General features: G+C 59.4%; 3 protein-coding genes across 3 annotated transcripts; all 3 read right to left on the bottom strand.

Moving 5' to 3' along the window:
* Positions 1-1317: 1317 nt before the first annotated feature.
* LBRM_24_0340 (putative ethanolamine phosphotransferase) lies at positions 1318-4242 on the bottom strand (the record flags this gene model as incomplete). The annotated part of the gene is made up of 1 exon (XM_001565250.2): positions 1318-4242. One exon carries the CDS (start codon positions 4240-4242, stop codon positions 1318-1320), a length of 2925 nt encoding a protein of 974 aa, XP_001565300.2.
* Positions 4243-5258: 1016 nt separating this feature from the next.
* On the bottom strand, positions 5259-8129 carry LBRM_24_0330 (conserved hypothetical protein; the record flags this gene model as incomplete). The annotated part of the gene is made up of 1 exon (XM_001565249.1): positions 5259-8129. The coding sequence occupies one exon, from the start codon at positions 8127-8129 to the stop codon at positions 5259-5261; it is 2871 nt and encodes a 956-aa protein (XP_001565299.1).
* Positions 8130-11018: 2889 nt separating this feature from the next.
* On the bottom strand, positions 11019-12668 carry LBRM_24_0320 (putative fumarate hydratase; the record flags this gene model as incomplete). Its single annotated transcript, XM_001565248.2, has 1 exon — positions 11019-12668. The coding sequence occupies one exon, from the start codon at positions 12666-12668 to the stop codon at positions 11019-11021; it is 1650 nt and encodes a 549-aa protein (XP_001565298.2).
* Positions 12669-14575: the final 1907 nt, after the last annotated feature.

The following is a 14575-nucleotide window of genomic DNA, read 5'->3' as shown; positions in this document are numbered from 1 at the left end:
GCACCGTGAGCACGACCGTAGGCCCCACACACGCACTACTGGCGCAGTGAGCATTTGCATCTTTCTGCACTAGAGGTGAACGAGAGACATGAGCGTGCTGAGAAGGATAAGCGTCGAAGGTCTCCGCCCACGTGCACCCGGGCACGCGACACCATTGCGCAGCTCTCAGAGTCGGTGTTTTTTTTCTGCCTTAGCTGTTCCACGAGTGAGGTGGAGAATTCAACATGCAACGTATAACATATGGCCTCAGGGATTCAATGAAAGGGAGGGACGATGCGATGTCACACACGCCCAGAAAGCATCGCCGCCTCCGCCTCCGACCCCTCTCCTACGCCATATACTCAGAGGTGTACTGTGCGCAGCACCAGGCAACTGAGAGAGAAGAGGAAGGGAGTGACGGACAAGAGGCAAACATGCTTTTTTGCTTCGACACGCCGATTCTCTGCCGCCGAGCAGCAGGAGGTCCGACCTCACTCTCCACCCCCGCGCCCGTCACAGGCCCCACCGCCTGGTGCGGAGCAGCGGTAGCCACGCGTTGCAGGAATGCGCCGGCCCAGTCATCTGAGCACGTCCCTTGACTCGAACCCCACCCCAGCCGTCTCGCAGGTCGCCTCACCCTCCCCCCCCTTTCCTCCGGTGCCGGTCGCCACGTCGTGCATCCCCCGGGGTGGCTCAGGCGCCCCACCAGCAGGCAGTGAGGACCGGGTGTGGCACGATCGTCTTTGTTGTCGCACACTTCCCCCAGGTAGCAGCACCCACGACCTGAGCATCAGCGTCAGTAGCGACACATCGCCCTGACTTCCTCGGCGTCGTAGCTACATGACTCTGTCACCGCCAGCAGTGGTTCGGCATTGGCAGGGATAGGAGGGGGCTGCCTGGCCTTCCCACACGCAGCGAGCACAGAGGCCCCGATACCACGCGCTGAGGTGCTTGCTTGTCGTCCTCATCAGGGCGGTAACGTCGGAGCGTAAACCCAAACACACACGCATGATCAACGAATGGCGTTTGTAGTCCCACTTCGCCTGTGATACGGCACACCCGCCAGCCCGGCGAAACCCTCACGCGTCCTGTCCCGCTGTCGAGGTCTGAACAACTAAAGACCTCCGGGAGAGAGGGAGAGAGGGGGAGCGACGACATGGGCACCCCCACACACCACCAAGGGCAAAGAAATGTATACGTGTTGGTGTAGGGTCAGGTACCCTAAGAACTGTTCGACGCCGATGATCCCTGCAGTGCCCGAATCGCCCCTCTCCCTCCTCCTCCATTCCACAGCGGGTCTCTCTTATTCTGACTTTACCTGGAAAAAGGCAACATTTGTTAGGAGGAAACGACAAGTGCAATCAACGCTGCTGCGCAAGTCAGTAGCGCAATGACGCCGTCGAAGAGCAATTTGGGGCAGAAGATGGGGAAGAGCATGAGGTGTGTCTTCTGAATGTACCCGCTGAAGCACGAGACGGCGGACTGCACCACCATGATATACGCATAGACGGTTATGACAACAGAGGCGGAGACTGCCACTCGCGGCGCAGGCATCGAGTGTGCCACCGAGTCTGCTGCGGGTTGTCTTCTCTTCGCTTCCTCCGTTGTCGCACCGTCGATATGGTTATCACGCTTTTTTGCCACGGCGGCTGCGTCATCGAGACTACCGTGTGCAGTCGCACCAGGCCACACACGTAGAGCAAAGGGCACCAGCAGGAAAGCGTGAAAGGTTCGACTTAGCACCAGTATGCCGCCCGCGTACATGCTGTAGCCGGGCATTCCCACAAACGACGAGTTCCAGTCGATCGTATTGAGCATGCACTGGTGGCCCTCAGCGAAGAAGGCGACAAATGCGGCGAGGTGCAGCACGACGCCTTGGGTGAGTACCGGCTCGATGCGGAGCACGCAGCATAGTGACGGGAGGCTGGTGCCGTACAGCGCCACCACGATCGCAGTCGCCACCCTCCCGTTGCACAAGGAACTCAGCCAAAGCACAGTGACAAGATACGCATAGGCTGCGTGACCGGAGGAGGTGGCATACGATGCCCCTGAACTCCGAGCGCGGCGCTGCAATACCGACAGCGGCGACGCCCACGTCCATGCCAGGGGGTAAGCCGCAATACAGAGGAGCGGCACGACGTGGTGGGCTACAGGAACGTGGTAGACAAGTATCAGACAGGCGCACGTCGCGGCTACAGCTATGCGCCGCACGTGGTGCGGGTAGAGCGCAGACCACGCGACGCCGCCGACAATAATGCCTACTTGTTCAAACCGCAGCCCAGCTGGCAGCTGCAGCAGCGCGCGGTCCACAGAGCTTTCCGTGTCCACCGTGTGTGTGATGTGTGCGCGGTAGCGCAGCAGCGTGGGCACGCCGAGTCGCAGTCCGACAAGGAGAAGGCCCAGGAAGATCGTTTCGCGCTGAAGAGCGGTGGCGATTTGGCGGGTGCCGTCAAGAGTTCGTAAAAAAACCGACTGCTGCGCAGTGGTGAGCTTCGTACCCGCGGCGGCAGATGGGCCCATCCCTCTCGATCGGTGCTGTGCCCGCCACGCCAAGACGCGTGGCACCAGTAAGAACATAAGGAGCGAGCTCAGAAGTCCGAGCACTTCCGAGTCTTCGTTAACGACAAAGCTGTTCGCGAACACCAAGCACAGCCGGAGCAGAAGCGTGAGAGTCGTCCACCGCACGAGCCAGCCGGTGCCGATGCTGGGAAGAAAGTGCGCACGGATGGTCGGGGACCAGAGGAGGGACATGGCAGATAGCAGCAGCCCAGTGGAGCCGATGAACATGCCGGGGCGGCTCATATCCATGCGGGTGCGACGAGCATAGTGGCTCATGGCAGCCAGCTGGCGTGTGATGGATATCCCCGGTGTCGCCCACGAGGCGTCGCGCGGCACCCTCAAGCCCGCCTCCTTGAAGTAGCGTTGCAGTTGGCGCAGATTGCACCGTTCAGTGGCCTCCACATCGGCAGAAGCGTTTGCCAGTACCACGACCTCAGGGATCACACGGCCAAGGTTCGAGTATGGAATCGGCTTTCTCAAGAGCGCCGCAACGGTGGCTGTCACATCCACCTGATACGTTGCACCAAGCCGGTCGCGCGGCACCCCAGCACGGGCGTGGCAGCTGCGAAGTCGGTCAAACTCGGCGTCCACGCCATCTCGCCAGCGCCGCTCGATGAGCCTCTGCGCCCTCGCCAAGTTAGAACTGGCCGACGGCGGCGGATGCGTGTGCGTTACGTCCGCCTGCGTGCCGGGGAAATACTCGGCGAACAAGAAGGTGTCCGTCTCCTGCGCGGAGTCACCACCGTGATCCCCGCTGTTCGTCATGCCGTGGTCGCCCAGCACCAGCAGCATCGTGTTCATGGACGTCGCCCGCTCCCGCAGCGTGCGGCTGATGTTGCGCAGCATCTGGTCCAGCTGAAGGATCTTGGCATTCATGAAGGGGTTGTCAGAGCTGATGCGGTGACCGATGTGATCGATGCCGAGGAAGTGCGCAACCACGAGCCGCGCGGGTCCTTCCTGCTGCTCTGCCTCCGCAGGGGAAGTGGCTGCGGCCCGTAACACGGCCTCCGGAGTCTCCGCCGCCAGCGCGCTGTACACCTCCGCCAATACGGCATCGTCGTTTGTGTCGAAGTCAGCGACGTCAAAGGAAGGGATGCCGACCGCCTTCTTCCAGTGGCGCCGCGTAGGCGTATTAGGAAAGAGCCTCTCCCACGTGTCATCGCCCAGCAGCACAGCGCTGCCGTTCATCTGACCAACGACGCTGTCCATTTCGACTGCCTCGCTGTTGAAGTTCGAGCCGGCCTCGAGAAAGGCAGGCATCGTCCCCGTGGCAATGGCCTTGAGGCGCTGTGCTGTCGTCGTGGGGGGGTCGGCAACAAGGAAGAACGCCAACGCCGCCGACTCGCTGGAGCGCAACGACTCCTCTACGTACTGGAGTGTTTGCCCGGCGTCGAATTCGTCCAGGCGCTGGGGCCCTAGAGCATCCTCGTGCGCAGTGCATCGTCCACCGATGCGGGCGAAGGGGCGCAGTGAGGACAACACAAAGTCGGGTCGCAGGGCGTCGATTAAGATGAGCACCACCTGATCTACCGACGGCGCCTGCGCCTCATCACACGGCTCTGTCGCCACAGTTCGCATAACAATGGAGGTGGAGAGCATCGAGGTGGTGAAGAGGAGCACACTGCCGGCGTAGAGGGCGATCACCAGCAGCGCTGGACACCACGAGAGGTAGTCATGTCGCGCCACAGTGCACTGAGAAGACATCAAGAAGGGGGAGAGTCAGCAGTTGAAGTAACATCATTCAATGGAAAAGTTGTGCGCTTTACCTCCCTGCTGAGTAGTGCGCTCCGCCTCCGAAAAAACTGGCAGTCGGTGCTTGAGTGGATGTCAAAATCATGGATTGCCGTCTTCAGCGCGCATGTGGAAAGAGAGAGAGAGAGAGGGAGAGAAGACTGGCAACTACAGCGCACAGCAGAGATAGTCAAGTAAGGGAGAGAGGTCAAAACGGGTAGTGCGCATGGGGCACACAGACGCCACAGGACGTACGAGCTGCAGCGCTGTTATCTCGATGCATGTGGCACCATCCACTGCTGGCAGAAGAGGACAGCAGCAGGCGCGTCACATACCCGCGTGCGAGGCCACTCAGAGAGGGGAGTACCAGCAGGAACCCCCCTTCCCCTCCTCTCCCCTCCCACCGTCTGGGGGAATGCCACCCAAGAGACCTGCGCCAAAGGACAGAAAGGGAAGCGGGTAGAACTCGAAAAGCCGTGATGTGCGGGCAACGTTGCTTTCTCGTTAGGTTAATGTGTGAGCAAAAAGTCGCGGGGGAGGGGAGGGGAAGGAAGGGGACAGCGCATCAGCTCACTGCGCCGCGCTGCATTTAACGCGCTCTGCTGCTGTACTGCAGTGGTCCAAACCACCTCATCCGTCTCCTCTCCATACATGCGCGTTGTGTGTGTGTGTGTATGCTTGAGAGTTGGGCCCGCATCTTTGGAAGGCCAAAGAAGGGGGGTGCTGCGAGCTGTAGGCGCTCCCCTCTTTCCGCCCAACAAAATCGCGCGTAGTTACGGTGATAAGGCGTTCCGGGAAAGGGGGTCGCCTTAACCACCCCTCCCCGCCACGCGCTGAGCAGCAGAGACGCAGACGCACAAGAGTGAAACCGTGGGTGCGGTGAGCTGGTGAACAGAGCGTGGGTGGGTGGGTGGTATTGAAGAGATGCAGAGCGTCTATAGGGAGGCGCGTAGATGGGACACAGGCTCGGCCTCCCACTCCACCGGCCCTCAACGTCGGCGATTCTGCTCCATTTCCCGCCACACATTGCGGTGCCGCACCTCAAGCCTTCGTTTCAGTGCGCGCATCCGTGCCGCATTGGGGATGGTCTGCTGCGTCTGCCGTACCGTCCTCTGCTTCGCACGACGCACCGCCCTGGCCCACTCCTCGGCCGAGATGCGGCGACGAGCGTCGATGTGGCCCTCCAGCGAGGAGTCTCGGATCTTGGTGCCAAGCACCTCCTCGAGCTTCGCCTCTGCCTTCCTCTGCGCCTCCTCGTCGCGCACCAGGCGGCGCTTCTGTTTCACCTCCTCGCGTGAGAGCTCCTCTTCTGGCGTCTCCATCAGCGACATCGGGTCGTTGTACTGCATCGCCGTCTTCTCCACCGCCGAGTGCTTCATGCCGAGGAGGGTGTTGGGGAAGTCCACCTGAGGATGCCGATTCACCGCGTAAAGCGGCACGTCGTGTGGGAAAAGGGAGCCGCTGCGGATGCGCTTCAGTAGCCTCCAGCCGCCAATGTGCTGCCAGCGCATCGTCGTGTGACGGGGGACGCTACTGTAGTCGCCATAGAAGCGGCGATAGACGCGTGCAGTCACCAAATCTCCCTCCGGTGTGCAGAAGGACGCCTGGATCTTGCCCCGACACGTTGGGTCGCGCACCACGCGCAGATACGAGGGACTCGCTCGCGTTACTCGACGCCGCATTTCCTCCAGCTCCTCGCGAACGACCAGCATCTCGGAAGGCGTGATGGCACGCTGTCGCTGATACCCGGCGTCAACGAAGGCGCGGTTGTACCGGTGCGTTGCTGGTGGAAACTGGAGCGGATAGACAAGCTTATTGTACCGCTGTGCAGAGGTCTGGACTAGGCAGGGGGCACCCAAGGGCAGTTGGCCCACCTCCCCAGTGCTGGTCGCACTGCTTTGCAACGCCTGCGTAAGTGCTAACGAGGGAGCTGCCTCGCCTGTTGTTGGTGCGTCCGACAACTTCACCGGCACGCCAGTGGAGGGGCGGTGCAGCGCCTCGTCACTCAATCGATCGAAGACGACGTCCTTCAACGACAGCGAGGCTGCGTAAAGCTGTCGCTGCTTTGCATCGCGTGCCTGCACCCGCTCCGCCTCCTCCCGTTTCACCTGCGCTTCTCGCCGCTCCGCCCGCTCCGGCACGAGCTCGTTGCGGGCAAACACTACGTACGAAATGGGCTCGATTCCCACCTTCAGCGGCATGTGCCGTGCCCAGACATCGATGAAGGTGGCGCGGTACTGCGCCTCCGTTGTGCAAAGGCGCATGCGCTTGCTCTTCACACCCGCCTTGCAGTGGCGCAGAGGACAGCGTTGCTCGTGCGGGCATGGCGCTACGATGGTTGGCTGCCAGTCCCACAGGCCAATGCCCTTCTCTTCAAGGATTGTCTCGCGGGCTTCCATCAAAAGGTTGAAGTTGTGCAGGTTCGAGAACTCCACAAGCACAAGGACGCCGCGGGTCATCTTCCACAGCTGCTGCACAAGCCGCTTCCGGTTCGCTGAGTCCGCAACTTCACTGAGAGAGTAAGCAGCCACTACGAGATCGTGTTGGATTGCTTCATCCTCCGGCAGCAGGTATCGCTTCCACGCGACGTTAGGGACGTCGTCGTGCAGCACCATCGTGCCAATCTCCATCATGCCTGCGCTGGGCTCGATCGCTGTGACCTCCTGCAGTGGCTGCAGCCGCCGGCTCGCCCTCTCCTGCGCGGTGGCGCTCTCCATGTCGACCAGCTTTTCCCACCACGTACGCTCTGCTGCCACCGCCCCGCCAGCGCTGCCGTCGTTGTCCTCCTCGCCGTCCAGCACGTCGCTCGGGTCTTCTGTTCTGCTCTTCTTCTCGCCAAGGGGGTCGCCGTCTTCCCACTCAGTGCCATCGACGGTTTCGCGGTAGCGGGCGTGTGATTCGATGATGAGGCGACGCTTTTTATTTTCAGTGGCGTTGGCCGCGACCTGCGCAATCTCACGGCGAAGGTCAGCTGGCAAATCAGCCGCGTCAACTTCGCCGCGCTCTAGCAGTGCCGCCACCGCCATGAAGCGGGCCTTCCTCTTCTCTGTGTTGTTGCGGCTAAGACGGCGGAGGTCGTAGCGAAGCTCGCGCAGTTGCTGCGCCTGCGCACTCACGTTCCCAGTCATGGTCTGCCGCATGGAGCGGTAAAGCGGGTAGGCGAGGGCGCCGGGGTCGTACACCTCCTTCGCTACGAGAATGGCCGTGCCGGTGCCGGCGCCAAAGTCCAGCATGCTCTTCGGCACAAAGTGCGGCAGCTGCTTGCTCAGCTCAAAGAAGACGCGGTGCATTCCAGCGTACATGGCTGCGCCGCGGAAGAGAAAGTAACCAATCGCGTCATCTGTCGAGTACAGGACGGTGCGGCTCGCCACGGCGTTAGCGATGGCGAGTTGCCGCTGGAACTTGATGAGCCGCTGCCGAATCCTGAAGCGCAGCTTCGCCTGCGAGCGCTTGTCGTGCAGGTAGAGCGGCTTGAAGTTCTCGCCCGTCTCCCTGAGTTCGAAAAGCTCGCGCTTCTTTTGGTTGAGGGTGTCGGGTTCACCGTCAGGGATCATGTCCGAAGGCTTATCACGCATTGCGGCCGGTCTTTCCTCACGGTTGCGGTACTCGATGATTGGGATGATGTCGCGCAAGCACCGCCGAATGAGGCCCTTGTCCTTCAGCCGAAACACTTTCATGAAGGCGGCCTGCATGGAGGGCGACATGACGACCACACCAGGGCTCATATCGCAGTAGTCGTCGCGCACCGCCCACTGCCGCATGGCGGGGCGCCGCTTGCACATCTTCTTTAGCATCTGATACTCGTACGACATCTTCGCCGCAATGTCAATGACGCGGATGCGACGGCGGCCGTGGCGCATCTTGGCACTGAACTGCCCCCAAGTCTCCTTGCCGGCGATCGTGGTACTCGATCCAGACTCCTGCCCCGACTCCCCGGGCTGGTGCATCGCGCCAGGCATCACAGTGCCAACGGTGCGCATTGACGTGTGACATGGAGATGGCTGAGGGAACTGAAGTAACGACGAAGAAGAAGAGGGGGAGAAGTGAGCTCTTCGGAGGCACCTGAGGGATCCGCCTGGTGCTCCACCAACGCCCCCTGCAAGTCGCTGCAGCATTGCCCTCGTTGCAGGGATACGAAAAAAAGAGGTCGAAATAATCGCGCCGGCGGTGCGGGGTGAGCTCTGCGGATGGAGCGGCGTGTGGTGTTCGGCGACGAATGCGCCGGGAGGTGTAGAGCATGTCAGAAACAGAGCGTCGCTGTGCTTGTGTGCATGTGTGCTTGGATATCCGTAAGGGGCGCAGGATACACGTGAAGAGAAGGTGCGGCAGTCAATCTGAGTTTGACCTCGGACGCACGCACACCGATGCTCGCGAACGCGCGACAGCACCGCACAGTAGTAAAGGGACGGTGCTGCTCAACAAGAGTAGACAGACAGCTGGAGAGAAAGCCACAAGGGGAAGTTGCAGCCGCGAGGAGGGAAGGTAAGGAAGGACGGAGGGAGGGGGGATGGAAGAGGAGGACGATGAGAGAGGGCAGGCAGATGGGTGAGGGCAGGGGTACAACATGGAGGTGGGTAGGACCATGAACATCGTGCGCGGCAAGCTCAGTGGGCATTGCAACTACACGCACACCTCGGACTCTATGAGAGAGTCGGCGTGTTCGCACACGCTCTCCGCAAGCACTAGACATTGAAAACAAATGCCACCGAAGCACACGCGGAGCGACACAGAAGGCGAGTGCTGGGCTGCCATCTCTTCCGGGGGCCTCGTGTTTTGGTTTCACCACGCTGGCGAAGGAGCCGCGTGCACTTGTATGGGCACGTTAGTGTGGCGTGCGTGGACAACGCCGGGGGTACGTGAGCGTGGCTTTTTTCTCCTCTCCGTTCCCACTCGCTTTTTATGCAGCGAACGTCAACGTTGGTGCCCTCTGACGAAGCGTCCGCGTGGGGGAGTGAGTTTGGGCCGAGATGGCGGTGTTTTCGAATGGAGACCAAAGGCTTTGCGTGGATCCTGAGACTGGATGGGGACCGTCGCGCACGTCCGGCTGGCTATGTGTGTGTGTGTGTGTAGGGAGGGGGGGGGTGAGGGGTTGCGGCTGTGTGTCGCTTGCTAAGTGCTTTAGGTTATAAAAGCAAAAGGTAAGAGAGCACAGTGGGGAACGGTATAAGAAGGAGCTGCACGTGAAGGGAAACGGTGGCTGACACGTGCAAAGCGAGAAACTAACGACGAGCACGCAAGCAAGCACACTGTGGATTCGCCTGTATCGAGAGAGCCGCAGAGAAGTAGAGAACGGCAAAACCAAGGAGCAAGTCGGCAGAGGCCATGAACGACGAAGATAAGGTAGGGGGCAGTTCGAAGCGAGATCTTCGCGAGAAACCGAACTGGCTTCAAGAGAACGGAGGGACTAGTGAGACAGGTGGTGCACGCGGGAGTGGTGAACAGCAAACCGAGCAGGAACATAATGGGTGTTCCCTCTCTCTCTTTCTCTCCCGCTACCTCATTCCGCATTACCCACTCGTGCTCCTGTGAGCCTCAACGAGAGGCAGCGCAGCAAGCACGTCACTGCATACGCACACACACACACACAGTCTCTCCCGCACAGCGCGCATACACAACGAAGGCGAAATCACTCAACACGGTCGACAACACAAATCAAGAAGAAACAAAGTCGCAGATGGCCTGAGAAGGGAGGGAGGAAGAGGTGGAAAAGTGTTCGAGAGAGCGCGCGCGCGCGAGGGATGCCCACCATCTACGCCAATCATGACGTCAGCAGGCACGCCCACCTCTGTCCACACGCTTCGGCCTCTCCTCTCCCTTGTTTTGTTTCCTTCCCACCGCTGGCAGAGGTTTGCCCTCGCACACAACTCGAGAGAGAAAACTAGGGAGGCAGGTGGACCAGCACGGACTGGCGGCTTGCCTCTCGTTCTCTTGACTCCGCCTACATACATTCGGATACGGGCATTACACCATACGAGAATCGCAGAGAGGGAGGGAAACGACGGGTGCGCTCCACTGCCAGGTCGGAAGAGGTGGAAGCGAGTGTGTGTGAGGCACTGGGAGGTAAATCCTCTTGACGAAGACCAGAGAGCGGAATGGGAGAAAAGAGAGAGAAAATTGCTCCTCATGAGGTCGGGGGGGGGGGGGGGTAAAGGGAGAGGAAAGGGAGAGGAGAGAGGTAGCGAAACACAAGAGACGCCGTGCCGTTACTCGTGTTCATGTCTCTCGTCTCACGCTCCTCACTCCATAGGTGTTCTGTGGTTGTGCTCAAGCCTTGTCTTAGTGATGCCTACTTTTCCCTGGTGAAAGTTCCTCGCTGACAAGCGGGGGGAAGGTGAGGGAAAGAGAGGAGGGAGACCACCGACACATATAACGTACCGACACCCATCGAGAGAGACGTCGACCAGACGTGCGCGCCACACACATATTGCACAACACAATGTAGAGGGCAACAGTACCAAATTCGGTGGAGTGGGAGAGAGGGGGAGAGCGATGGGGGAGTCAATGCGGAGAATCATAGTGGCTGTATGCGGACCGACAGTGCATGTCCGTGTGTGTGTGTGTGTGCGCTGTACACTGTGCGCGCAGACAGGAGGAGACTTTTGCCTCTCACTTCGCACTCCCAAAGGTAGGCGACGATACCTCTACACACACACAACAAAAATGAAAACGAGTGCTCGCTTGGACGAATCATCCACAAACCCTCTCTCTTACGAGCAGGCGTCAACGCACGCACCTCATCGCGCCGCTGTCTAGAGCTGCTGGAAGAAGTCGTTGCCCTTATCATCGACAACGATGAAGGCCGGGAAGTTCTGCACTTCGATCTTCCACACCGCCTCCATCCCGAGGTCCTTCATGTCGAGGCACTCCACTTTTTTGATCGCATCCTGCGCTAACACAGCCGCCGGCCCGCCGATGCTGCCGAGGTAGAAGCCGCCGTGCTTTTTGCATGCCTCCGTCACGTGCTTGCTGCGGTTGCCCTTGGCGAGCATCACCATCGAGCCGCCCAGCGACTGAAAGAGGTCGACGAAGGGGTCCATGCGACCAGCCGTCGTTGGGCCGAAGGATCCGGACGGAAGACCGTCGGGCGTCTTCGCTGGGCCGGCGTAGTACACGGGGTGATCTTTCATGTACTGTGGCAGCGGCTTGCCAGCCTCTAGCATCTCACGCATTCGGGCATGGGCGCTGTCGCGCGCCACAACGATGGTGCCTGTGAGGCTGAGGCGGGTTTTCACGGGGTGCTTGGAGAGCTCCTGAAGGACCTCTGACATGGGTCGGTTCAGATTCACCTCGACCGGCGGCGTTTTAAGCAGCTCATCCTCCTTCACGTCCGGCAGGAACCTGGACGGCTCCATCTCCAGTACCTCCAACCACACGCCATCTTTGTTAATCTTGCCGAGCGCCTGGCGATCCGCGCTGCAAGAGACACCTATGCCGATAGGGCAGGACGCACCATGGCGAGGCATGCGGATCACGCGCGCGTCATGGGCGTAGTACTTGCCGCCAAACTGGGCACCCATCCCGATGTTCTGGCAGATCTCCAGTACCTCCTTCTCCAGCTCGAGGTCGCGGAACGTGTAGCCTGTTTTCATGTCTGGCTTCGTGATCAGGTCGTCGTAGTAGTGGCAGGAGGCGTGTTTCACCATCCTCATCGTCATCTCAGCGCTCGTGCCACCAATGACGACGGCGATGTGGTACGGCGGGCAGGCAGAGGTGCCAAACATGGCTAGCTTCTCCTTGAGGAACTTACGCAGCGACTTGGGGTTGAGCACCGACTTGCTCTCTTGCAGCAGGAACGATTTGTTTGCCGAGCCGCCCCCCTTCGCAACAAACAAGAAGCTGTACTCCATCCCCTTGGTGGCGTACAGATCAATCTGGGCTGGCAAGTTCGTGCCGGTGTTCTTCTCGTCATACATGCTGAGCGGTACGTTCTGGCTGTAGCGGAGGTTGCGCTCCTGGAAGATATCGTACACACCACGGCTGAGGGCCTCCTCCTCGTTGCCGAGCACAAACACCTGCTCGCCACGGTGGCCCGAGATGATGGCCGTTCCGGTGTCCTGGCAGCCGGGCAGCAAACGGGCCGAGGAGATGTTTGCATTCTTAAGTAGCTGCAGCGCTACGAACTTGTCGTTGTCGCTCGCTTCGGGGTCATCGAAGATTTTGCGCAGTGACGCCAGATGCGAGGAGCGCATCAGGTGCTCTATATCGTCGAACGCCACGGAGGACAGCAACGTGAGTGCAGCCGGGTCCACCTTCAGCATCTCCGGCAGTCCGGCACCGGGCTGCACCACAGAGACATGGTCCTTCGTCAAGAGACGGTATTTGGTCTCCTTGTGCGACACCTTGGACACCAGTGGCACAAAGTTGAACTCTGACAGTAGCGGGGTAATGCGGCGAAACATGGTACCTATCAGTGGAGTGTTTCCCTTTCTTAAATACGCCCTCGTGTGCACCTATATGTGTCGGGGGAGGGGGTGGTGGTGGTGGCTGTACACGTGTGATACGTTGAGGGAAGCAGGAATACAGAGTGAGTCGAGTCTCTTTTGTTGCTCGCAGCTGGTGAACCAGAAGGGGGGAGGGCCGGTGAAGAGGAGGAGTAAAAGGGAGTCTCAGCGCTGGGAGAGAAGGCTGATGAACGGCAGATGTTAGACGGGTCATGCGGCCTAGGTGAGCATGAGCAATGCCTCACATTGCAGACATAGAGAGAGGCTGGAGAGGGGGTGAGCGGTCCGCACCGTCGCGGAAAGGTTTTGCATCTCCACCGTGAAGTACACTTATTTTTCTCCGTTGCCCTTTGCAGCGCTGACGGGGAGGGGGTGGAGTGGACAGGACAGAGGAGAACTTTCAAGATAAATGCACTTGTCTATGCCCCATCCCCTTCTCCTCTGAGTTCGCACTATTCATCCTCAGCGACTCACGTCTTGTTCATTGCAGACGGCCACTTTCATAATAAAACTGAGGCACGCAAGGCTTTCACCGACGTTACCATTCATAGCGGGTATGGCGAAGCCCCCAGAAAGGGGGGGGGAGAGATAGAGGCTGCAGACACGTCTCCCCCTTTGCCTTCCCGCTCTATAATCCCCCCTTTTCAGGGACGAAGGGGAGGACAAGGGGGGAGGAGGAGGAGGAGGCAACAAGAGCCGCCACAGCCCCATCAAGGCAAAGCTACACAAGCAACCACATCAAGGGATAACAACAGACCAACATGCTGCATGAGGAAAGAGGAAAAGGCACCCAAAAAAAAAAAAACGGCAGAAAAAGCGCAACGAAGAGCCAAAGTCATTCGAGTAATCTCCTCCCTCCTCCTCCCTCCCCCCTTGTCCTCCCACAGGGAGCGACTGCGAGACATGCACACCTCTGCTACGCACATGCCACGCACGCATGCGCTTCCTTTCACCTTGACACAGACCCATACACGTGCACGACATCCTACACGACCAAACAGAGAAAGCTTGCAGAACTGACAGTGGCCTTGCAAGTCGTTTGACGATGTTGATAGCGGAGGGGGTTGGGAGTGGAAGAGCGCTTGGGGGATCCGTGGTGGCAATTCATGGATGAAGAAACAGGGAAAAGAAGTTGACGCATCACACACAAGGGCAGAGGTGAGACGCGTGAGTTTCATCATGGCAGCAGAAGGCCGAGGAGGAAAGTTGGCACGCAGCGATGAAAACAGAGCCGCACGAAGGGCAAACCACTCGGGCTCACAGACGCAGGCCAAGGGGGTAACGAAGCGAAAGCCGAGGAGCAGCGGAAGAAGAGATGGGGAGAGGGAGGGGGAGGGGCAGAGCAGCGGAATAGGGCGAATTGTGGCAAAACGCAAAGGCCACAACATGAAGTTTTGAAAAATGGTTGCACCAAAGGAAGTAAGCGGGGGCAACCCAAACAGAGCGAGAGGCGGAGAGAGAGACACACACACACTCACTCACTCACTCACACGGGCAGGGACACCAAACGACAAGGCGACGGCCCCGCGTGCATTAGCCGAGTCTCAGTGCGATACAAAGAAGAATTCGGTTGAACAGCAGAAGGGCGACAAAGCAGGCGGGAGGAACATCCCAGGCATGCCCGCGCACCACAAGATGTTTACGAGCTCAGTCGCGACAAATTCGCACAAAACACAACGGAAAAAAAACGAATGAAAGCGAAACGGAACACGAACAGTGAAGGAGGAGAGAGAAGGTGAGTGTGGGGTGGAAGGAGCGAGCGGGCAGACAAAAGAGACTGCCTCTCTCTTCCTCGCTTGTTCACGTTAAGTTCCCCACCAATGATTCCTGCGGTTTCTTCAGCACATCGGTTGGTTACTTGAATG

This window comes from Leishmania braziliensis, chromosome 24 (assembly GCF_000002845.2).
Source record: "Leishmania braziliensis MHOM/BR/75/M2904 complete genome, chromosome 24".
Classification (NCBI taxonomy): Eukaryota; Euglenozoa; class Kinetoplastea; order Trypanosomatida; family Trypanosomatidae; genus Leishmania; species Leishmania braziliensis.
The sequence above is the reverse complement of the archived record's forward strand: the minus strand, read 5'-3'. Positions and strand labels throughout refer to the sequence as shown.